The 25,765-nt window shown below is 42.6% G+C and overlaps 1 protein-coding gene across 1 annotated transcript; it reads right to left on the reverse strand.

Moving 5' to 3' along the window:
- Positions 1–5,446: 5,446 nt before the first annotated feature.
- LOC308075265 (scavenger receptor cysteine-rich type 1 protein M130-like) lies at positions 5,447–25,231 on the reverse strand (the record flags this gene model as incomplete). The annotated part of the gene is made up of 11 exons (XM_080414998.1): positions 5,447–5,802; positions 6,087–6,278; positions 8,698–9,024; positions 9,246–9,566; positions 11,266–11,553; positions 12,676–12,981; positions 13,330–13,458; positions 15,279–15,572; positions 15,860–16,183; positions 20,128–20,451; positions 25,165–25,231. 11 exons carry the CDS (start codon positions 25,229–25,231, stop codon positions 5,447–5,449), a joined length of 2,928 nt encoding a protein of 975 aa, XP_080271124.1.
- Positions 25,232–25,765: the final 534 nt, after the last annotated feature.

Here is a 25,765-nt window from a genome sequence, read left to right on the forward strand (position 1 = left end):
GAATAGCAATTGAATAGCAAGGGGAAATTACAGATGTAGTTTACCAGGATTAATTGTTTGTATACTGTTTATATGAAAGTAGGTTTAGTACCTTGTCCTTTACAATAGATTTCAGCTGGTTTGACTTTCTTACAAGACTGCAGGCTGACACAATCTCTGATGTCTGACTGATTGTTTGTGCAATCCAGGGTCGTTTCCAGATCCTAAAATCAAAATCAAAACTTATTTTAGTGTTTTTTCCCCTCAGTGTCAAGGAACTTTGAATGTTAATCTGAGGTATTGTTCATATTATTAAAGCAAACAGAACACTCGTTTACCTCCTCTGTGTGATTCAGGTCTGTCTTAAAGTCCTCCATGACGTCACCACATCCAAGCTGCTTGCACACGAGGTTGTTGAAATGCTTTGTTAAATTTAGAGGACACACATGATGCTCCCACTGATCTCCATGTTGGACCTTAAGTGTTCCTCTGCACTTCTCTGTGGTGTTGAACTCAATGCCACCTGTAAGAAGTTACAATAAACACCTGCTTTATTCACCTGTAACAAGTTACAAACACCTGCTTTATTCACCTGTAACAAGTTACAATAAACACCTGCTTTATTCACCTGTAACAAGTTACAATAAACACCTACTTTATTCACCTGTAACAAGTTACAATAAACACCTGCTTTATTCACCTTTAACAAATAAAATGAAACATTGTTTGGAAACGGTGTTGCATCCAAATGTTTGAATGGAAATTTAGAAGCAAGTACAGTGAAACTAGGAAAATTATTCATGCACTAAAAGAAGAAAATATATTGAAATCCATTGATGTTTCAAATGAAAATCATAATTGATCATACAACCCATTACACATTATGTCTAAGATCAAGATCCTAATAAAGAGATCCAATGTATTCATATCAAGTCCTTATCCACGTCAAACGTCTGTGTCATACAATAATGAACAGATGTAATTTGCTAAATAAAACAACAGTAACAAATAAAACAAAAATAAAACAAAGCATAATAATGAATATTCTAATATAGAGTAAAACAAAATTGCAAAGGTTCAGACTCAAAACAGCTCAATGAATAATACAGTATCTTCTCAAACAGACCCTTTTCCTCTGCAGATCTTTATCAAAGCTATCAGAATAGTGACCGTAATCACACATATTATTCACCTGTACAGTAGACAGACATAAGTCCACCATCACACCGGCCTGTCTCCGTCTCACACTGCATAAGGTTGGACTCAAAGCCGTGGCAACGGACGAGGTAAACATCTGACCCAGTTCCTCCATGTGTCTTAAAGTGGAAGGCGTTGCCACAGCCCAGCTCTTCACAAACTATCTGTGCGTGTTTGTTGTCCCAGTGATTGCTGCACACTGTGTGACCATCCATCTTCACCTCACCAGAGCAGTTCCCTGATAGGGTCACCACAGGGGAATCTGGGAAAACATACATAAAATCTCAAAAAATTGATCAAAATAAAATATAATACAATTATGTTATCTGGGGTCTCATAGAAATATCATTCAAATCATCCACTTAAAACAGCACTTAGGTGTTTATCGACTGTGACTGATAAGTCCTAAGTAACCCTCATCCAATAATTAACTCATTAATATGAAGAAAAGAGAAAGATAAATCTGTCCTTATCCTTATTTCAACATCAATCAGTCTTTATATTAAATGTTTATACAATCGTGTGCATTAATTCATCTCCACGGGCAGCAGGTGGGCCCCCCACTGTGGGCAGTCTACAATGGAGAAGTAAGGCGCCTCCTTTCCTCTGCTAGCCTGGGAGTCCGCCTTGGGCAAGTGGTAGTACTCTCTTAGCCTCCCAGTTATGGGTTAAATAGCGACCCCAGCTATGGGTTAAATAGTAGGGCGGGGGGAGCTCTTTACACCTCCCTCTAGGAGGTGTGTACTCCGAAGAACTTACACGAGGAGTTGAAGCCCCATAGGCGGTCTGAAGTTGTACTCAACCCATTCCGGCAGCTTCTGCGTTGTCATCTGCACTGAGTGTATTGGCTTCTCCTTTCCCTCGGACTTTGCTGGTGACAAGGAGAGGGGGGACCTGTTGCCTGGGCAACGACACGTCCCTCAAAGACATTGCCTAGGCCAGCGCACTAGAGAGGCCACTCCAGCATCACGCCTCTGTGATGACACCAACACGGGGAGCAGCAGTCACCGGTTATAAGCCAAGGCTTGATTGGCGTAGAACGTAGGCGCCAGGGGTTGCTCCCGACATTGGGAGAGATTTTGGAATCTCACTGGACAGCTACCGCCCGCCTTAAGCTGGGCAGCCCCCAGCCAGTTAGGTGCTGTCCCGCCACGGTTCACCTGCCTCACTGGGTGCGTGGGGATAGGTTAAAACCCGATAAGTGAACCGCAATCATTGCTCCCAGCAAATAAATAAATAAATAAATGTCTTTAAAACACCCACACTCAAGTTTGGCACATGGAATGTACGGACCATGACACCTGGTCTGTCAGAGGACCTCCAGAAATTAGATGATGCCCGTAAAACAGCTGTCATCAACAACGAGCTGTGTAGGCTCCAGCTGGACATCGTTGTTCTTCAGGAGACGAGGCTCTCCGCTTCCGGCACCCTCAGAGAAAAGGACTACACGTTCTTCTGGCAGGGAAAGGCACCTGAAGAGAAGAGAGAACATGGAGTCGGCTTCGCCATCAAGAACAGCTTGCTTGGCTGCATCATACCCCCATCAGAGGGGTCAGAAAGGATCCTGAAACTCCAGTTGCAGACATCGGCTGGGCCTCTCAGCCTTGTCAGTGCTTATGCACCCACACACCGATGAACTCGGTCAAACTGCGCCCGCAGAAGATGCACCATTCCAGGAAGGAGGGGGCCCCTCGCATAAACACCAATGCAATATCCCAGACCATCATGGTGGAGAAGTTTGTCTGTGCTCTAGAAGCTGTGCTACCCAGCCAACCAGGCAAAGATGCCACCAAGACCTGGGCACAACTCAGGGAAGCCATTCACAGCACTTCCCTGTCTGTATTTGGCAAGAAGAAGGGTAAGACCCAGGACTGGTTTGAGGCTCATTCTGAGCAGATGCTCCCAGTCCTCGAGGAGAAACGCAAAGCGCTTGCTGAATACAAGCGGCTACCAAATGAGCACACCCATCAAGCTCTGATAGCCGCAAGGAGCAAGACGCAGCAAACCGCTAGACGCTGTGCGAATGACTATTGGCTCAAGCTCTGCTCACGCATACAGCTGGCGGCGGATGTAGGTGACATCAGAGGTGTCTACCAGGGCATTAAGGAGGCTACTGGTCCCACCCAGAAGAAAACTGCCCCTCTGAAGTCAGCCACAGGCGAGGTGATAAAGGACAAGCCCAGTCAAATTAAGTGTTAGGTCGAGCACTTTTCAGAACTCTATTCCCGGGAGAACACTGTCACAGAAGATGCCTTATATGCTGTGGAACGCATGCCCACCATGGACATCCTTGATGTGGAACCCAGTGCTAAAGAGCTCAGTTCAGCAATTGAGGCTCTTACTGCTGGCAAAGCCCCAGGAAGTGACGGCATCCCTGCAGAGATATTGAGGTGTGCGAAACATCCACTCCTAGACCACCTCCACCAACTCCTCTGCCTCTGCTGGAGAGAGGGAGCTGTGCCCCAGGACATGAGAGATGCCAACATCATCACCCTCCACAAGAAGGGTGACAGAGGTGACTGCAACAATTATCGCGGCATATCCCTGCTCAGCACCGTGGGCAAACTCTTCGCTCGCGTGATCCTGAAACGGCTCCAGACCCTTGCTGACAGAGTATATCCAGAGTCCCAGTGCGGATTCAGATCTGGAAGGTCCACAATTGACATGGTATTTGCAGTGAGGCAAATACAAGAGAAGTGCAGAGAGCAGGGTAAGCCTCTCTACCTGGCCTTCATCGACCTCAAAGGCTTTTGAGCTGGTGAGCAGAGAAGGTCTGTTCCAGGTTCTTGAGAGAATCGGCTGTCCTCCAACACTCCTGAGCATTTTGAGGTCCTTCCATGACAACATGAAGGGTACTGTCGTACATGATGGATCTACCTCTGAGGCATTTGACATCCGCAACGGAGTAAAGCAAGGCTGTGTACTCGCCCCCACTCTATTTGGCATTTTCTTTTCTGTACTCCTCAAGCAGGCTTTTGGCCAGTCTACTGAAGGCATCTACCTCCATACCAGGTCTGACGGGAAGCTCTGTCGAGGCTGAAGGCAAAAACCAAGGTGCGAACAGTCACACTGAGAGACTTCCTCTTTGCCGACGATGCTGCAGTTTCCACACTTGATGAGCACAGTCTGCAAGAACTGATGGACTGTTTTTTTCAGGGCATGCAGGGCTTTTGGCCTAACCATCAGCATCAAAAAGACACAAGTTATGGGTCAAGATGTGGAAAGTCCCCCTCACATCAGGATAGAATCCTATGAACTTGAAGCTGTCCATGATTTTACATACCTTGGCTTGGTCATTTCAGACACCTTGTCTCTGGAAACAGAGCTGAATAGCCGTATTGGAAAAGCCTCTACCACTCTTACAAGGCTGACCAAAAGGGTATGGAAGAACACCAAACTCACGGATCACACCAAAGTGCAGGTATACAGGGCCTGTGTAGTGAGCAACAGGGATGTCCTGGCCCGTGCAAAAGTATCATCCATGTACGCAATCATTAAACAGAGACGTCTTCGCTGGCTGGGTCATGTGTGCCGTATAGAGGATGGCAGAATCCCTAAAGACCCCCTCTACGGAGAACTTGCCTCGGGAAAAAGGCCACGAGGGCGGCCACAGCTGCGATACAAAGACCTATGCAAGCGAGACCTAAAAGCCACAAACATAGACACAACCACATGGGAAGCCTCAGCAAAAAACAGAGACATCTGGAGGCTTGAAACCCAGAAGGGGCTGCAGAAGTTTGAAGAACACCTGCTGCTTCAGTGGGATGAGAAGAGGGCCCATAGAAGTACTACAAACCTGTCTGAAAGACCCGCTACCTCCTTCATATGTGAGCAGTGTCAGAAGGACTGCCACTCCCGTATTGGGCTCTACAGCCTCAAGAGGCGCTGCTCCAGCTCTGCAGTGGGAAACCAGAAGCGCTGATCCAATGGTCCTATGGGACTTTGGAAGCCGACTAATTCATCTCCAAATGTGTAAAATGTAGTATTTGGCAATTTTGGATTTGTCTGTGTTGTAATAATCAGCCTGGTTGCCAGAGATAACGTTGTGACTGTACATTGTGGGGGATTTTTTTAATCCCAAAAAACGTTGCTCGTGAACATGCCTATAAATGTGGACCATGGCAGTTTCATGTAGCCTACTAACGAACCCTAAACCTAACTCGAATCCTAAACGTAACCATAAACCTAAACGTTGAAATGTAACATGACTAAAATGTTAAATGTTTGTAGTCCAGAAACGTTGATGTTAAACGTTTCTGCAAAAAAAGATTTACATCGATTTACCTTTCCTCTTGCAATTGGGTTGTAAATTGGTATTACCTTTGCATTGGAGATAGACTCCTTGGTTCCCGGAGGGTCTCTTGTCACGCTCACAGTCCCAGATCCTCTTTGGTTCCTTCACATCAGTACAGTTGAAGCTCTTCTCCCACATATCAGAAGAACCTGCTGATGCTGTATGGTTTGTATATCCACCAAGGTTGAGATCACGACACAGTTTCTCTCCCTCTGTTTCTGTCCAGCCGTGGTTAGAGACCATCCTGGAACCATTCTTACTGTAAACAAACACATCTCCTCCAGAGGCTCTTCCAGGTTCTTTTGAACGTTGTAGTCTGATCTTCTGCCAGTCTAAGAAGAGAAATAGCAGGGACAGAGCATAGTTAATGAATTATCCATGATTGTCTCAGTTCAAGAGATAGTAACCTACAACAGTCCACGTTCACAATGTAGCTGTATTTAATGAGCTGTTACACTAATGTTACACAGTATTTCTACAATACATATTTGGTTAAATACATTTGAATCCAAACAAAGCATTTTAGACATACCAGAACACTGGAGGCCACCAAGAGAACAATGTCCTTTGTCCTGCAGAGTAATGTTACGGTCTATCAGTCCTGATACGACTTTACTTTGCGGCATAGGTCCAAAAAATTCAAGGGTCTCTCCAGTCTCTCCACATTGCAGCTCCTTACAGATGGTATTTCGGACATCAGTGTTGATCAGGGATTCTTTACAGACAGGGTAACGTTGGCCTCGATAGAGTATCTTCAGATTCCCAGAACAATGATCTCTGGAATCCTTGAAATCAGCCTTGACACTGGCTGCATGGAAGAAAGTATCAATTATCAAAATTATTTAAAAAAAAAAAGAATACAAAATATAGCTGCAAGCAGCAATAAGCGGTTTCGAGGGAAAAGGCAGAGGCAGGAAGAGTCAGGCAGAGAGAAAGAGAAAGAGAGAGAGAGAGGGAGAGGGAGAGGGAGAGAGAGAGAGAGAGAGGCAGAGAGAGAGAAGCAGAGAGAGAGAGAGCGAGAGAGAGAGAGAGAGAGAGAGAGAGAGAGAGAGAGAGAGAGAGAGAAGAAGTGAACATGCATTAATTAACAAAGTCATGATTTTTGTTCAGTAAATTATATTTGGACTGGTTAAATTGGGGTTTGAACCAGGGACCTACAGACTTGCGTGTAGACAGTGTAAAGGATAATTCCTTTTACAGGTCCGTTCATGAAAGTCCTTGCGGTGTTGTTTCCAATGAGGGCCTGTGAGCAATTAGGGGTCTTGCTCAGGGACAAATTTCATTTCATCAACACATTTGCTGGCCTGGCTTGGAATCGTACCTGGGGCAACCAGGGCCTCTGGCTCCCTAGGCGGGCTCACTAACCACTCAGCTATGGCCGCAGTACTGACTGAGTCATTGGATAGACAGAATTGGATTTCATGTGTGGTAAGTTATCATACAGCATGGGTTGCTTATTATATACATACAAGCTCATAACGCGTCACATTGTAGATCGGCTGTATGTGGTTACTGTAGGTGTTGTATTAATAATTACATCTGCAAAGTAACAAGTAACTAAAGCTGTCATCTGCTGTAATTGTAGTAGAGTAGAGTAGTAAAGTAAAAGTACCTAAAAATTGTACTGTGCATGTGACAGGTGTGATTGTTGAGAGCAGTGGATCCAATCCATGGGAATAGGGGGAATTTCAAATGATGATCACCTCAACACATTGTTGGGGACAGGGATCGAACCAGCGACGTATGGATGCACAGGCTGCCTCTCTTCTCACTGAGCTAGAGATATGGCCTCCCTGATGGTGTCTGTTGATATCTATAGGTTTTTCCGTCCGTTATGAACCAAGCCTCTGTTTCGCTAACTACTCTAGATCACTGGTTCACAAAACATTTACCAATAAAGATTGTTTTTGTCTCCTCGGAATGGAAACTAGTGAAAATAGTCGATCTACAAGCTCACAACGCGTTGCTATCTAAAAAGGTGTGAGATTGTAGATCGCTATTTTCACAAGAAAGTATGTCATACATAAAATTTAACAATTGCACGTTTATTCAATGATACAGTCATGTTGTGTGCAATGCAATTGAGATGAAGTCTGCATGAGGTGGGATTTGAACCGGCGACCCTGTGGTTTCAAGGCAGATGATTAAGCCATTGGACCAACAGACCTGAACTGGTGAAAAGGGAGTTCACACACATGACACACTTTCACGCAAATTGCTCAGAAATCCTGGGTTTAAATGTTTTTCAAACTGCTCAAAATTGCAGACAATCTAAGGGCGGAGCTTACTGGTCAAAGTGATAGATGTGTTCCTCATGAGTCAAGGCACATGTGTAAGCAGGATTAATGGCTGTCGGCCATACGAGGCATGACTTTTGCCTGTTTAAAGTTTGGATTTTCAAAAAAATTACCAATTGGAGTAAGATTGGAATGACCCAAGTGATACTTGGAATGACCCTCTACATTATTGCAAAAAATTCAAACAAATGTGAGTCTGCATGAACGTGTTAGGGGCAGACGAATAATTGTCATAAAACTGCAATATTAATTGGCTCATAAAAGCTTAATCTTTTCACTTCCAAACCATGTTTTTGTCGGCATAGGTCCAAAGTACATGTGTAGACAGTTTCGTGCAGATTGCTCAAAAATCCCAGGAGGAGACAAATTTTAACTGCTTTTCATATACAAAATGGTGGGAGATCTAAAGGTCAGAGGTCAAAAGTTAAAATGTGAAAGTTGAGACGCATGTGTGTATCGAAGTTTCATGGCTGTAGGTCAAACAGGGCATGAGTTGTACCTGTTCAAAGTTGGCATTTTCCAATTGATTGCTACAGCGCCACCCTTTGGCCAATGGTTTTGAGTTTCGAGTCTTCGCCGTTTGGCATAGCCCTCTACCATATTGCCAAGTTTCGTAAAAAGTGACCACGCAGTTGGGCCAGAACTGAAAAAAAGGCGGAAGAACGCCTACAATCTCAATAAGGCTTCGAGCCTGATAGGCCTCGAAACCTTAAAAAACATCTGATTGTTTATGCACGTACCATTGATATTTCATTATTAAAGACATTTCAGTTCATTGAATTTCACAAAATGAAATCCATCCAAGTTATATGAAGGTGTGAAGTACAAGTGGATAAAAACAACATAGCTTAAAACAATCTGATAACAAAAAAAATTACATATTCTAAATGTAGTGTGGGTATTTTTATGTAGTGTAAAATGTATTTTTACCCGAGCAAACCACAATGGCCGGTTTGTTGGAGCAGGGAGGGTCCCGAAAGATTATTTCATTTTTCACAATGATGCTTCCAGTCAGGTTGGTGGTGTGTTTGGTCGGGTACATTGCCAGGATGCTCACTGTCCCTGTGATGTTCTGGTCGATGCCGGTGAAGGCGTGTCCACAGCCCATGTCTTTACACAGCATTTCAGAATTGGCAGCAGTCCAGGTGTGTGCACACACCCCCCCACAGCCTGCATGGGTGCACACCTGCACTGTCCCCCAACACTGCTCTGTCAGGGTTGCATTTATAGTACCTGTTGAAATGAACATGTTGAAATCTAATGACAAATACCAAGGATATCACACATATTGTTACCAAGCCATGTTCTGTCATTAGGAATGTGTTGGGAGGGAAATTAAGTTATGATGATAAACAGGAAAACGAATGTCATCTAAACAAACGAGCTCACACCACTTACATCAGAAGCACTTTTTTTTATTTTTAGCTGAAGCTTATTTTCAGTACAAATACCCAGCAGCAACATTTAAAACACATTACCTGAACATTCCACCAAAGCAATGCTCTGATTGGATGACATTGTGTTGTCCTTTGGACAGTCAAACAGTGACCTCTCTGTGGAGGAACAGTTGTAGGACTCACTCCAAGTTTCATTCTCCATTCCTTCTCCAGGTTCTCCAGAAGGAACATGAGGGAACAGGGTGACGTCAGTGACATTCCCACAATGCTGTTGACACACCACATCAGCAGTGTGGTTCCACGTCTCATTGGCTCCTGAGAGCCAGTAGTCCTTCTCAGCATGCTCTACTGCCACCAGGCCAGAACAGGACGTTCCATTCTTCATGAACACTACCTTGGGCTCTGAGGGGGGGGGGGGGGGGGGGGGGGGTCGGGTCAGATTAGGCAGCCAATCAGAAAGTACCCATTAATCAGCTTAAATTACATAGTGTTCCAGTTTCATGTTTTTCTGCTTATTTATTTGTCATCACTTCCAATTGCTCTTGTTTAATCTATATCCTGTATGAGTTCTGTCTCCTGATTAGATCAAATTGGTGTTATTATGAAATCAGTCAGTGACAGAACCAGAAACGGAACCGCTCCATTTGACAGAGTTAAATTAAAGGTAGGGTAAGTGATATTTTTTTGTTTTTTAAAGGGTTAAAGTACTATATTATGATAGTTGTGACCCTTTACCAGGTATATTCTGTATTATTGTATATGTTTTCTGTTGCAGTGCTGATTGGAAGTTGGAGTTGGAGGTAATCAGGGGAAGGGGAGACACCTGGCCACTGTCTCCCACAGAGTATAAACGACCCGCCTCTCCGCAATTCTATCTCTCCTTCCACCTGGGCCACACCCTAACATGGCCACTCAGAGAGCATTTGTGTTTCCCCTACGTTTGCGATATTACTTAATTGTTTACATGTTTGTTATCATTATTAAGTATTTGTAAATAAAATCACACATTTTTAGTTGAAACTCTCTCTCGTTTCCCCTTTATTTGTTGAGGCCTAGAGCCAGGCCATAACATAGTAATCATTGCTACAGAGCGTTTGTTCGGTCACAGGGGTCTCTCCAGCTCTTTAATAAACACAATATAGTACATTTTCAGGTAGGTGACAACATTTAAGCCAATCAGGAGAGAGTACTGAAAATGCATTTTCTGTTTAATAAAGAGCTGGAGAGACATGGAAGACTCCTTTTACTGAACAAACACTCTATAGCAATGAGTACTATCACAATATAGAGCTATCTAACACTTATTTTAACCAAAGTAAATCACTTACCCTGCCTTTAACACTGAAGATCTGAAGGGGGGGGGGACTACCTATTTTGATTAAAATTAAAAACTCTTCTAGCTGCTGAATCCCTGCTGCTTCCCTTGATGTAGTCTCACAGTAATCCCACAGGGAAACTCTGACAATTTGTCCATGACTGTATGCAATGCAAAAGTAAAAGAGCATTTGGGGTACATTTTTGCCGATTATCTGTGATAAAATGCAACAGGCTGGCAGATGTATATTATTATTATTATAATTATTATTATTATTATTATTAGTATTAGTATTAGTATTAGTATTATTATTGTTATTATTATTATTATATCATTGTTTAATGAGCGCTTGTTGACCAACCTACTTTTCATGTTAAGTCACATGAGGAAACAATATAATAATAAGCACATTGTGTTGCAAGTAGACTATAGTATCCACCGTGTCATCACTTCTCTAATCTAACATTAAAAACAACACTTTCTGACATCATGGTGTGTGTGTGTGTGTGTGTGTGTGTGTGTGTGTGTGTGTGTGTGTGTGTGTGTGTGTGTGTGTGTGTGTGTGTGTGTGTGTGTGTGTGTGTTGGGGGGGGGGGGGGGGGGGCAGTGCGAGCAGCAGCAGCAACTGAAAGGTGAAAGGTCAGCCACTGTGCTTCACTTTAGACTATTAACAAACACATCATTAATGTGTCATCATAATCAGCCTGAGGCCTTTTGATACCAGAGACAAATACCACACTATTATATTATAGCTACCAGAAGAGAGACTGTTATCAAAGCATTCACCTCTACAGTAGAGAGACACCAGGTCTTCACCACACTGGTCCATCTCTGTCTCACAGTGTCCCAGTGTGGACTCAGAGCCGTGGCAACGGACGTGGAACCCATATGACCCATATGACCTATATGACCATCCTTTCTCTTTCTGAAAGTAGAGGGCATCACCACAGCCCAGCTCTTGGCAAACTATTTGTGAGTGTTTGTTGTCCCAATGATTGCTGCACACCGGGCTGTCATTGATCCTCACCACACCAGAGCATCTCACTGATGGCCTCAGGGTAACCACAGGGTTTCCTGGGAAAACAGAAATAAAATCTCCACAAAAACAAACAAACAAACACAATCTCTAATCCCACAACCACACAGATCTGATGAGTCTGAAATAAACATGTTATCTGGAGTGACTTAGAGATGTCATTCAAATCATCTACTTTAAACAAGAGCCCTGAGGCTGATAAGGCCTAAATAACCATCATCCCTCAACTGGTTGATATGAAGGGGAAAATACTGTCCTTTTCCCCACTTCAGTCTTTGTATTAAATCTGCTTCTGTGAGTAAATAAATCTATCTCTGAATGTGTACATGGAATCAATATGGATTGATTAATTTAGGAGTATTTGGGAATTTTTGGATTTGACTGTGTAGTAATAACCCATTAAAACTGACTGTGTAGTAATAACCCATTAAAACTGACTGTGTAGTAATAACCCATTAAAACTGACTGTGTAGTAATAACCCATTAAAACTGACTGTGTAGTAATAACCCATTAAAACTGACTGTGTAGTAATAACCCATTAACACTGACTGTGTAGTAATAACCCATTAACACTGACTGTGTAGTAATAACCCATTAAAACTGACTGTGTAGTAATAACCCATTAACACTGACTGTATAGTAATAACCCATTAACACTGACTGTGTAGTAATAACCCATTAACACTGACTGTGTAGTAATAATCCATTAACACTGACTGTGTAGTAATAACCCATTAACACTGACTGTGTAGTAATAACCCATTAAAACTGGAAAAGCATTATTTTAGGTTTTAGTGTTTCAGAAAACTATTAGGATTTAGAACAGTGGTTTAGTACAGTGGTTCTGAAAAATAGCAGATCTAAAAACTCACAGCGTGTCACTTTGTGCCGCGCTGCATGCTTTTACATCTGCTATTTTTGAACACTTTTGAAAAATCTTTAAAGTGTTTGAAAATGTTTGAATAATTTGGCATTTTTTAAAACACAAATCTTCTCTTCTGGGGGTCCCTGGCACAAAACATTTTCAGATGGGGGTCCTCGGCCAAATACATATCATTCCGGGGGTTCTTGGCACGAAAAAAAGTTAGAAAACTATGATTTAGAAGGTATTTGTATAATCAGCCTCAGGTCTTGGTTTAATTGGGTTAATTGGTATTACCTTTGCATTGGAGATAGACTCCTTGGTTCCCGGAGGGTCTCTTGTCACGCTCACAGTCCCAGATCCTCTTTGGTTCCTTCACATCAGTACAGTTGAAGCTCTTCTCCCACATATCAGAAGAACCTGCTGATGCTGTATGGTTTGTATATCCACCAAGGTTGAGATCACGACACAGTTTCTCTGCCTCTGTTTCTGTCCAGCCGTTGTTAGAGACCATCCTGGAACCATTCTTACTGTAAACAAACACATCTCCTCCAGAGGCTCTTCCAGGTTCTTTTGAACGTTGTAGTCTGATCTTCTGCCAGTCTAAGAAGAGAAGTAGCAGGGACAGAGCATAGTTAATGAAAACCAAGACATATTCATGATTCTCTCAGTTCAAGCGCCGATAACCTACAACATTTCACATTCACAAGTGATCTGTATTTAATGGAATGTTATGTTATACAGTATCTATATAATACAAATTTGGTTAAATAAATAAATACGAACAAAGCATTTTAGACATACCAGAACACTGGAGGCCACCAAGAGAACAATGTCCTTTGTCCTGCAAGTTAATGTTACGGTCTATCAGTCCTGATATGACTGTACTGTGTCTCAAAGGTCCAAAGAATCCAAGAGTCTCTCCAGTCTCTCCACATTGCAGATCCTTACAGATGGTGTTTCGGACATCAGTGTTGATCAGGGATTCTTTACAGACAGGGTAACGTTGGCCTCGATAGAGAATCTTCAGATTCCCAGAACAATGATCTCTGGAATCCTTGAAATCAGCCTCGACACTGTCTGCATGGAAACAGTATCAAACTGTAAAAATGTCATCAGAAACTATTTCCTATGCATGCAGGACAGTGTTAACATATGTCAAAAGTACCATTGAATTAATATTATTAGGGCACGGTCACACCACACTTTTATTTTACCTTTTATTGGCGGAATCTGCCAATGCTTTGTCAATGCAAATGCGTGGATTCGAGTGAAAAATGTGCAAGACCATGAATCCACGCATTTGCATTGACAAAGCATTGGCAGATTCCGCCCCATAGGTAAAATAAAAGTGTGGTATGACCGCGCCCTTATAGACAATGGACCGTTCGCTAAACCCCACCCCAAAAGCGATTGTCCAATGCCAGCTTAGCAACCGTTGTTAGCCTGGCATAGGTCTGGCAAGCTTTCGTCACCTGCCATAGCTGTCAATGTTATTTCGCCCGCACACACACAATCATTTGCAACATAATAGCAAGAATAGGAATACCACGATAACGCAATGGTGACTATGAACCACGTACCCAAACCCGTTGGAGGCTGCTTTTCCCAAGCTAAAATCTGCACTTAAACTGCAAGGCTGCATGGCTGTGTTGTTGAACACATACAGCTAACGTCAGGAAAGTTACACGACTCACTCGCCCAGGTGGTGTCAATAATAGGCTGCTAATCACCGTAATCGTAACAAAATTCTGAATCACAGCGCTGCCTGTTTCGGATTCCGTACGTTAAAGCATATTAATTCAAGTCTATTTATGAACTGCTACTGCAGTCTTACCCTGCGGTACATGAAAACTCCCGTTACAGTCATGGATCAACTTCAACCTGGTGTTTCCACTTTCTCCATTTACGGTCCGTACATCTATATAAACTAGGCCTGTCCCCGACTAAGGATTTGTTTAGTCGACTCTAATTGGCGACTAATTGCCATTAGTCGACTGGCAGTCGACTAAAAAAGAGACACTTAGTCGACTCGGACCCCCCGCGACTAACCAGTCGACTAGTCGACTTAGTCGAGGTCAGGCCTAATATAAACGTTCAGATTTCAAATATAAAGTGCTTACCCCATGGCCACGGATGTTGCAATTATGCACGGGACTCTCAAAGGCACCCGTATATTCTGTATTGTTCAATAAAAAGCATTTTAATCCGATCAGTGGCCATTTTCTCATAATGTATCAGAGTGCAATACACCTACCAACCGATAGGGTCGCTCAGTTGAAAGCTTATGGAGAAAATGCCCACCGATCAGATTAAAATGCTTTTTATTGAACAATACGGATGATACAGGTACTTCTGAGAGCCCGTACATAAATGTAACATCCGTGGCCACTTTATATTTGAAATATGAACGTTTATGTAGATGTACGGGCCATTAATGGAGAAAGTGCAAACACCAGGTTGAAGTTCATCCATGACGGTCGTAACAGTCGACCGTCGTGTATCCATGGCTATTACTCCCTCTAACATTTCCCATGTTTTTAGTTTATTGAAATAATGTCATGCACATTTGTCCAGCGCATAGCCTACTGCAGGCCTTTTTGACTAGATTTAGAAGAGATTTTGAAGCTCTTGCTCCTGAAATGATCGATTATTTTTAAGGGGAAAAGCCATAATTTAACATGCAAGTCAATGGGTTAGAAGCAGAGCTTGCCAGGCCTGGGTGTGACCGCACCACCAGTCACAGAGTGGAGTGGGTGGGCCTTTCATTTTGTGAATTTACCAAAAAGAGATGTATCAACTTAAGGAGAAGTGGACAAAAACAACAAGCTTATAACAAACTGCAAACAAACAAATCTGTACATATTCTAAATGTAGTGTGGGTATTTCTTATCTTTTACCCGAGCAAACCACAACGGCCGGTTTGCCATTGCAGTAAATGTCTGTGTCATGTTTCACAATGATGCTCTCAGTCAGGTTGGTGGTGTGTTTGGTCGGGTACATTGCCAGGATGGTTACATTACCCTCACTGTTCTGGTCGATGCCGGTGAAAGCGTGTCCACAGCCCAGGTCTTTACACAGCATTTCAGAATTGGCATCAGTCCAGGTGTGTGCACACACCCCCCCACAGCCTGCATGGGTGCACACCTGCACTGTCCCCCAACACTGCTCTGTCAGGGTGGCATTTATAGTACCTGTTGAAATGAACATGTTGAAATCAAATGACAAATACCAAGAATATCACAGAGGTGTTATCAAACTATGTTCTGTGGATTAGGATGCCATTGTGAATGATTTTTTGTCATTGAAATAAAGTTATGATGATAAACAGGAAAATCCAGTTTGATGATCAGCTTAACATGAAGGAAGAGCTTAGAGCTCATATCACTTAAATCAGAAAAACTTGTTTCTTTTTAGCTGCAGGTTACTTTCGTTAAAAGAAAAAAGAAAATACCCAGCAGCAGCATTTAAAACACATTACCTGAACATTCCACCAAAGCAAGGCTCTGATTGGATGACGTTGTGTTGTCCTTTGGACAGTCAAAGAGTGACCTCTCTGTGGAGGAACAGTTGTAGGACTCACTCCAAGTTTCATTCTCCATTCCTTCTCCAGGTTCTCCAGAAGGAACATGAGGGAACAGGTTGACGTCAGTGGCTTTCCCACAATGCATCTGTTGACACACCACATCAGCAGTGTGGTTCCACGTCTCATTGGCTCCTGAGAGCCAGTAGTCCTTCCCATCATGCTCTACTGCCACAAGGCCAGAACAGGACGTTCCATTTTTCATGAACACTACCTTGGGCTCTGAAGGAGGAGGGGGGGGGGTTAAAACCTTTATACCATCTTCTTGTTTGAAATTACAAAACCTGCCTACCGATGATGTCACTGGTAGGCAGGTTTCTGAACTGTCCACAGCCCTCCTCTGAGACTGAGTAGACAGAAACAGCAGTGGCGGCAACAATGGAGCTGGCGGGGCTGCATCCCCCCTTTGACTTAAAGTTACAATTATTTACATATGGACCGACTATGTAGCGACAGGTTTCTGAACTGTCCACAGCCCTGATACAACGACTGTACTGGCTTCACCTCCTGAAGAGGTTTGGAGTAGTAGCCCACATCCTCAAGCTGTACTACAACAGCTCAGTTGAAGGCGTTCTATCAGGTACAAAAATGTTACGGCCCGAGAAAACCTACAGTGGGTGGTGCGCTCAGCCAAGCGCATAATGGAAGGCGAGCTCCCTGCGCTCCAGGAACTGTACAAGAAGCGATGTGTAGTCAAAGCCCACCTCATCATCAAGGACAAGCACCATCCCAGCCACAAACTGTTCAAACCCCTACAACGACCGCGGCCGGACAAGGAGACCTACCACAGTATCAAGAGCAACACCAGGTTCATGAATTCAAATTTCAATTCAATTTTCAAATCAATTCAATTTTATTAAAGTGCCAAATCACAACATTGTCTCAAGACACTTTATGGAGAGCAGAGACCCTGAGCAATCAATTTTCTGACAGTTAACAGCTTCCACCAGGCTGCTATTGACTGCTGAACAAGACAGTCTGACAGTGTTTTTACACCTGTAAACCTGTGATGTGAATAAAGTTGATTCTGACTAATGACAGTGAGCACAAGATATTTGACACTGATCTGCCCAGCGATTTGAGAGATAGCTCAGGATAGACACACAGACAACAGCTACCTCTTTCAGAGCTATGCCCTAATAACTTCCTCCAAAACGCCTGCAATAACATACAATAATGAAATAAGGCATCATTATCTTACTTTCACAGGTGACATGAGCGTTGGAAGTGCATGGGACAGAGTCATTGTACTTGGCCATGCAGTGCCACAGTGATTCCTCAGTGCCATTACAGTTCATGTTGTCCAGTATTCCATGTTGTTGAGTCCTTGTGGTGCTGGTGTACATCACCTAGAGAGAGAGAGAGAGAGAGAGAGAGAGAGAGAGAGAGAGAGAGAGAGAGAGAGAGAGAGAGAGAGAGAGAGAGAGAGAGAGAGAGAGAGAGAGAGAGAGAGATAGGTATTTTAATTGCACAAAGGCAAAAACATAATGGTGACTGGTCATGCCATTACACAATAACATGTCATGTAAATGTGGGCTTAAAGTGTAAAGAAGGACCTGTAAGGTCTGTGTAACACAGATAAGTGATCATTCATATATTAACCATAAAGAATAAGATCTCACCTTGCCACAGCCCAACTCTCTACAAACCACTTCTCCATCCTTTCTGTCCCAATCTGAGCCACACACAGGCTGCAGACCCATAGAACTACTGACATGAACTGTACCAGAGCAATCACTGACACTTCCATTGTCCATGAGAGTTATGTTGATCCTTTCTGTTAGAAGATAAAGGTTAGAACCAAGTTAAAAGATCATTTAAAGATATAATGAGTTAAATCACATAAACATGATCTGTTTTATCTGTTTCAAATGATCTTTGAAAACTTCTTTAATGTGCATCATTTTGTATTCCAAAGAAGACTGCCATCAAATAGATCTTATGGCTTTTATATAGCTAGAGGTTCAGGCCACTACACCTCACATCTATGTCGCACTGACGATCCCATCGATATGCCCATATATGGGCGTATCAGAGGCACCATGGGGACACGTGCAATGACTACTGTATGTTTTCGCCTTTTTTTTAATTCATATTACTCCTACGGATTTCGTCCAAACATCACGCAAATCAGTACACATTATCTCTACAGTCATATGATCAAGACGTATGTGTCCGATTTCTCACAATTCATCCTGATTGGCTAAGATTAGCCTCGATCTCCAGGCTTTTATTGTTTAGTTTTGCTAAAAAATAAAAGCCTGGCCCAACCATAGCCTGTACTGGGTATGAGGAAGTGTTTCACTTCCCAACCAACCAGAGTGCAGTGGGCGTCGCTCGTAATGTTGTGTTAACGGGGCGGGGGTTGACGGACAGATCGGTGAACCAATGGGATCAGGCGCAATCTCTCTCCGGCTCTATACACCCGCCCCTTTATACACGAAATCAGGAGGGTTGGGGCAGGCTAGGCTAAGATTGGCTTCCAAAGTTTGCATGAGTGGTCTGTTTTGAACAAAATGCCTCAAATCATGAACGCAGCACCTGATTACTGTGAAACTTTGTACGCACATTCCCACTGGGCCAAGGAAGAACTTCCACATATTTATTTTTTATCGTCTCATGGTGGCGTTACAACGGCCCACTTCACGTTTTGGCCTATAACTCACCGTTAGCAGAATATGTCTTGATAGATTAGTGCTGAAACTACCAGTTCTACACATTAGTGTTAGCCTAACTGAACATGTCAGTGTCGGTGGAAGTGATTGATTCCTGTCACAGTTAAAGTGGTGTGTGACACCGGTTCCACATCTGAGCTGTTTGCACATCATATCAGCACTTCTGGTGCTTTCATTACAGGTGATCTTCCACATGTCACCATCCTCCACCTCCATGTTTCCAGAACAGACATTATCCCCGTCTACCAGCCGGAAGATGGGATGACCTGTAACATAAATCTGTATGTTTCAACACTTTGGCATAAAACATTTGACCATTCATTTTGTGTGTGTGTGTGTGTGTGTGTGTGTGTGTGTGTGTGTGTGTGTGTGTGTGTGTGTGTGTGTGTGTGTGTGTGTGTGTGTGTGTATGTGTGTGTGTGTGTGTGTGCACGTCTGTGCATGTGTCTATACTGACAGAGCTGATAATAATATATTGATGAAGACCACAGAGGTAAACAATCCTACCTGAACATGTGATGAAAGCAGGTTTAGAACAGTTAGCAGGCTGAGGGTCACACTGCCACAGATGATCCTCATTTCTGGTTCCTGTACAATTAATTGTCTTGCAGTTGGATTTGAATCCCTCTGGTGATGTCATTTTCATGGCATCAGGCACATCTCGTGCGGTTCCACATTTGAGATCTTTGCACACGAGGTCAGCTTGTTCCTTTGCTTTATGCCAGAGGAACCAACAATACAGATCTTTTATTATTTTATTTTATTGGAATCATATGAAATTCTACTAACAACAGAGACCAGACAGAAAAAAATCCACCAACAATGTGGGAGAGGGAATCATTAATGCTGTTCAAACTACAGGTAAAGACCCTTCTTTTTTAAATAAGGGCATCACAGGAATATATAATGACAAATGGGAACATTTAAGTTCAAGGTGTATTGTACAGTAGAAACAAATCAGAGCATACAGGCAGTGTAACTCTTACCAAAGTAGTCAGAACAAACATAGTCATTCGAATTTCTTCCATTTGAGGTTGTGTTGAACTGGACAGCTCCGGCACATTTAAAACCATCCAAACTCATTTCAATCTTATCTACAAAAAAATGTATAACATTTTAACAGTGAAATTAAACAAAAACAATATGTCAGTCAATCACCTCAGATACATCACATGCATACATTATATATAAACAGTATGTTACAGTTCATGTGGGAAACCAGTTCATGTGGGAAAAGCAGAACGAGGAATGCTCCTTTTTCCAACACAGGGGACCGGGGTCGGGCCGAGGCCGAGTGTCTTTGAGACCACGCCCATCGATGGAAATCAAACACCGGGGAAAAACGTAGCGATTAGCCCGTTAGCACGTCTGCCGTTTGTCGTCGTTATCGTTTTTTTTCTCGTCACTTCATATATATATATATATAAATAAATGTGTGTGTGACCATGCGTGCGTGCGATCGTGTGTGCGCACACAGCGTTATGGTCTTACCTGAACATGTAATCCATCTCACTGAGTCCTGGTTGGAGACATTGACCCCCCAACCTCTGAAGTTCTGACATTTCCACAGCTGATCCTCAGACCCGTCACAGCTCACCTCATTGATCCAGACCTTATCAGATATACTGGCTTTATCAGGTTTCATTGTGTAGGACTGTCCGCTCACAGCCTCTCCACAGCCAATGCTCCTACACACCACATCTTCATTGTTCTGGTTCCAGTTATCGTCTCCAACGAAGCCCCATTCATGGTTATGAAATATGTGAATGTAGCCTTCACATGGGTTGGAACCACCTTTAAGGATCAGCCTGTTACCTGCAGGATTACACTTTATGTTAATATAGATACTTAACACAATGGTCTTCAAAGTGAGGTCTTTGAGGAGGTTTCAAGAGGAGATCTATGATCAGTGGTCATCCTACTGTTTAGTTTTTACATTCACTAATCCTAAATCCTTGCATTATCAAGTTGGACAAGTTACTGTTATTTTTTAATTATATTACATAATATTTATTACCTTGATTTTAAAATAATAAATCTTGTTACATATTACTGTCTGAAGTGTAATATGTGCAATATATTACTTATCTTATATTAAAATTGCATAGAGGGTGGGCGGATGTACACCACAAAGTAACATGTGGACCTGCAGTTGTTGATTGGGGTCATTGAGAGTTCAGAGTGCCCGATTTTACTTTAACTTTTGACCAGTGTGCTAGTGGTTAGAACCAGTAGCCTACTTCAAATGTTTCTGCAGCAGTTTTAGCAACAGTATACGAAGCCTGGATTCCCAATATGAATGAAAATAACATGTTGAAAGTCGAAAGGTGGACACTGAAAATGGGCAATGGACTGTACAATATGCATTCATCCTATTATGCCTAGAGGCATGTATCTCTGGCTGATGATGATGATGATGATGATGATGATGATGATGATGATACAAACCTGGGACGTCAGGTGTAGCCGTTGAGCCCTGTGGAGGTGTTGTGGGCCATCAACAAAACACCAATGAAGGAGGGTGCCCACCTGAAGACCCCAGTGAAGTGTTGACCCCCTATACCCCACTCAATACCAAGTGCTGATTCATCTAAGGGATTGTACTATCTAGTCCTATGAGCTCAACATTGGGCGTAGCTGCATTGGGAACTCCTGATATGGTTATGGCTGAGTCATGGTGACATGAGCGTGACGTCAGAGGTCTGCCCCCCCCCGTCCTCTCTTTCGTCTATTTTAATATAGGATAGGATGACAACACACATACAAACATCATTATTATTTGCAATAAAATTCATATTTACCTGCACAAACAACACCAGCATCTTCACTGTGTTTACAGTCGTGGTTTCCAATCCCCCGATGTCTGCACTGTGAAAGCTGTGACTCACTGCCTGAACACCTGACATTATCTAACCAGATGTCTCCATCACCCTGTCCGAAATGGGCTTTCCCTGGTGCTGACAGAGCTTTTCCACAGTCTAACTGTCTACACACAACCTGGGCCTCATCCAGATCCCAATGATCATGACACACCGTCCCCCATCTGCCATCGTAGTACATCTCCACTCTGCCTGAACAGGAGTTTGAACCACCGACCAGCCTCACTGGATAATCACCTGAATGAGAAGAAAAACATTAAAACATGACAATGATCATCCTGAAAGAAAGCTTACCTACATGCAGGAGTGTCCTCATGATAAAGATTTGACATTACACTTAGACTGTACACCATGTATGCTGTATCAGTGTGTGTGTGTGTGTGTGTGTGTGTGTGTGTGTGTGTGTGTGTGTGTGTGTGTGTGTGTGTGTGTGTGTGTGTGTGTGTGTGTGTGTGTGTGTGTGTGTGTGTGTGTGTTTGAAAAATGTGTTTCACTCGTTTTCACCGACAGAGGTGACGAGAGGCACCGCTGAGCCAGCGTTGCAAAGTCACACCTTCAACCGACTCAGCGCCGTCCGAGACAGAATGGTAAAACATACATAGTGCATTTAGCTGTGACAGTCAGAGACAGAATGGTAAAACATACACAGTGCATTTAGCTGTGACAGTCAGAGACAGAATGGTAAAACATACACATGCTACACCTGACACTTTCCAAATGACCTCCATTACATCGAATGACGTTGTCACAAACATCTATAGATCAACACAAACTCACGCACATTTCCTACACACCTTAACCGACTCCAACACCACACCAAAGCACACATTGTCATTTGAGACCTACATTTCTGCCAAAGACAAAATCCAACCCATCCACTCAAGCAACTCTTAGAACACTACAACTTCCAACCAGCCATACTACCACCTACATCCACACACATGGACGGCAGATGCCTTGATCAAATATACATGCGCTTAACTCCACAATATACCTGCACAAACATCTCTATACACACTTGCTACTACTCTGATCATGAACCCATTTCCATTACACTTACAAAATAAGAATGAATCCATTACCCTCTGTTGCAGAACCCCAACCACCTTTGCATTGTTGAAATATGTCATATCAAGTCACCATGTCTGACTTCTGTACTTCTCATTGTTTTGCCAAATATATCTGTGCAACTAATTGTCTACAACTACTTTCATGCGCCAACAACACCTGTACAATGTAACTGCTCTGCTCCTTCAATAAAAAACATCTAGCCACAACTCATCTATATGAACTCTTCTTTCTTTTCACTTGCTAGCACATTTACTTCCACACACACACACACACACACACACACACACACACACACACACACACACACACACACACACACACACACACACACACACACACACACACACACACACACACACACACACACACAGGTACACTGCATATAGTTTTAACAGACTACAGGGAGAAAAACCCTCCTGTTTAGTTTGTTTATGTGCTGCTCCTCCTCGGTCTGTGTTTGCTCACTGGCGCTGTGCTGTGCAACGGCAGCAGGAGAGGGTTGCATGGTTTTGACAGTTTGAGGATCCAATGGAGTTGGGAGGTTTTGTCAGAGGCGCTTTTTAATACTTTTCATTGGTTAAATATTAGAGATGCACGATTATGAAATGATGACCGATATCCGATTACCGATTATTTGCTGGGTCATATCGGCCGATACTGATCGGTTACCGATATATTATATATTATATTTATATTGAGCTCATTGCTGAATTTTTTTATTTTAATTTGTTTTACTGGTGAAAGTTGATGGTAAACCCCCCTCTCCACTAACCCTGCTGTGATGAAAAATACTGCTGCTCAGTGCTCTGTCTGAGAGACACGGCATGCAGAGTGTGTGGAGGGGGGAGGGGCTACAGCTGACTCTCTTAAAGAGACAGAGACAGGCAGACAGACTGCTCTCTGTCATTTTATTATTGCTTCTCAATATCTGTGAATTTAATCGGGTTTATTTTGGGATCGGTTCGATACCAATATGGCATTTTAGGGATATCAGCCGTTTCCGATACGCTACCGATTATATCGTGCATCTCTATTAAATATTTCAATAGAGTTGATTTACGGGGGGAAAAAAGCTGAAAATTGCGTTAGCTGGTTCCTGCTGCACAGCGACAAAATGATAAATGTATATATAATATATAACATATGCATAATATATAACATATATATATATATAACATATCCCTCCCTTAAAAGAGCCATAAAACCCATCTCTCCTCAAGGTTTTGTGACAATGACATTGGTTGCGGTACAACGTAATAACACCCTTCACTTTACGTTTGCCAGTAACAGGGTGACCAAAACATTTACATTTGTATGTGAAACTACATTGCCCATATCATATTTGCCACATTTATATAACAATAACAATGAACTCTTCTGTCTTTTCACATGCTAGCATCATTTGCATCCACGCATTTCACTCATTTCCATTTCCTATCCACTCATCTGCACTACCATCATTTGCTCACATTTACATTCCCAAACTATGTTATAACTACCAATGCCAACCACATCAATCACCTACAGCAATCACACGCATCACACAGACCAACAATCCACACACATGCCACAATATGGCCTGCCCTCACAAACCCGCATCCCACACACATCCAGCGACTGCCAACTCTCTGTTCACCATGACAGTATGTCATTCATTCTTGTTTTCACTTGACCACCTGCCCCTCAAAATGTATGTGCACGCGACTAAGACAGAATGTAGCTGGTTTATATTCTGCTGGTTTTATATGTCTGAGACAGATATAGGTTATATAAGATATATTAAGTGGTTCCTGCACCAGGTGCTGATCCAATGAAGCAGTGAGATGAACACAACTATTAGACACAACTTTGGTCCAGCCTGGATTACTTTTCCTGGTTTAGGATTTAGAACAGCATTCAACAATATATATGAGAGAGAGAGAGAGAGAGAGAGAGAGAGAGAGAGAGAGAGATAGAGATAGAGATAGAGATAAAGCGAGAGCGAGAGAGAAAGAGCGAGCGGGAGAGAGAGAGCGAGAGAGATAGAGAGATAGAGAGCGCGAGAGCGAGCTGCGTGGCTTGAGAAGAGAAACAGACTTTAGCGATCTTTTTTTTTCTTTCTTTTTACTTGTTTCTTGTGTGGTTCTGTGTAATGTAAGGTTATTTAAATCAATGAGAAAACTCATATTTATGTCTTCTTCACTGTGAAATAAATAGTTGTCTTTCTTGTGTTGTATATTAGCCTTTCAGGGGCTGTTGTGTTGTTAAATCAGTGAATAGGAATTACAAAATGATAACATATTGTTTGACTATATAAACATGATGTGTCCCCTCACTCATTTCATCCTATAAATGATTATATTTTAAAACACATATTAACCACTTTAGCCCTCTTTTATACATAGGCTATTTGAAAATAGCAGATCTACAAGCACACAACGTGTCGCATCGCGACACGTTGTGTGCTTGTAGATAGGCCTTTTCACAGGCCTTTTCACTTCTGCATTGCAGTATTGATACTTTTACTTAAGTAAAAGAACGTCAGTACTTTTTTTCCACCACTGAGTAAGAGTATAAAGTTGTATTAAAGGTCACTTGCCTTGTGATGTCACTGGTGGGACGATGGCTGCTGTGTAGAGCAGCAACAGGAGGGGGAGGGGCCACATGGTCACTGTGGCTCCTGACTGCAGAATGACTCACAGGAGTCTGTGCTCTGCTTTATATGATCGAGGCTCCGCCCACTGATCACCTGATTGGTTGATTTAAATCACTGCTTCAGGTAAACGTATCGTTGTTGCCGGGCAGAAACCACTTATCTCCATGTTCTAACTTTTTGTGTTGTTTTCTTTCATAAATGAACGTCCTACTTGATCACATTACAGCGTCACACAAAATCATCAAAAGTAGCAGATCTACAAGCTCGATTTGAACTTGTAGATCTGCTACTTTTGCTATTTTTTTATTTGAATCCTGAAAAGTAACGTATTGGACGTATGAGGTTTCCACCTTCAAGCATTAAAGGTGCTATTGGTGCTTTTAAAAAAAGAAAGAACATAAATGATAGGGTTAATAAATATGTATCACCAATAATAACCATATAAATCATATTATTAATAATTATATGTAATTTAATTGGATGTTTAATACAATCCTTGTAGCTGATGTCTGATTAATGTGCTTTAACTTATAACGATAATAAC

Source organism: Gymnoscopelus braueri (genome assembly GCF_963280865.1).
Source record: "Gymnoscopelus braueri genome assembly, chromosome: 2".
In the NCBI taxonomy this organism is placed as follows: domain Eukaryota; kingdom Metazoa; phylum Chordata; class Actinopteri; order Myctophiformes; family Myctophidae; genus Gymnoscopelus; species Gymnoscopelus braueri.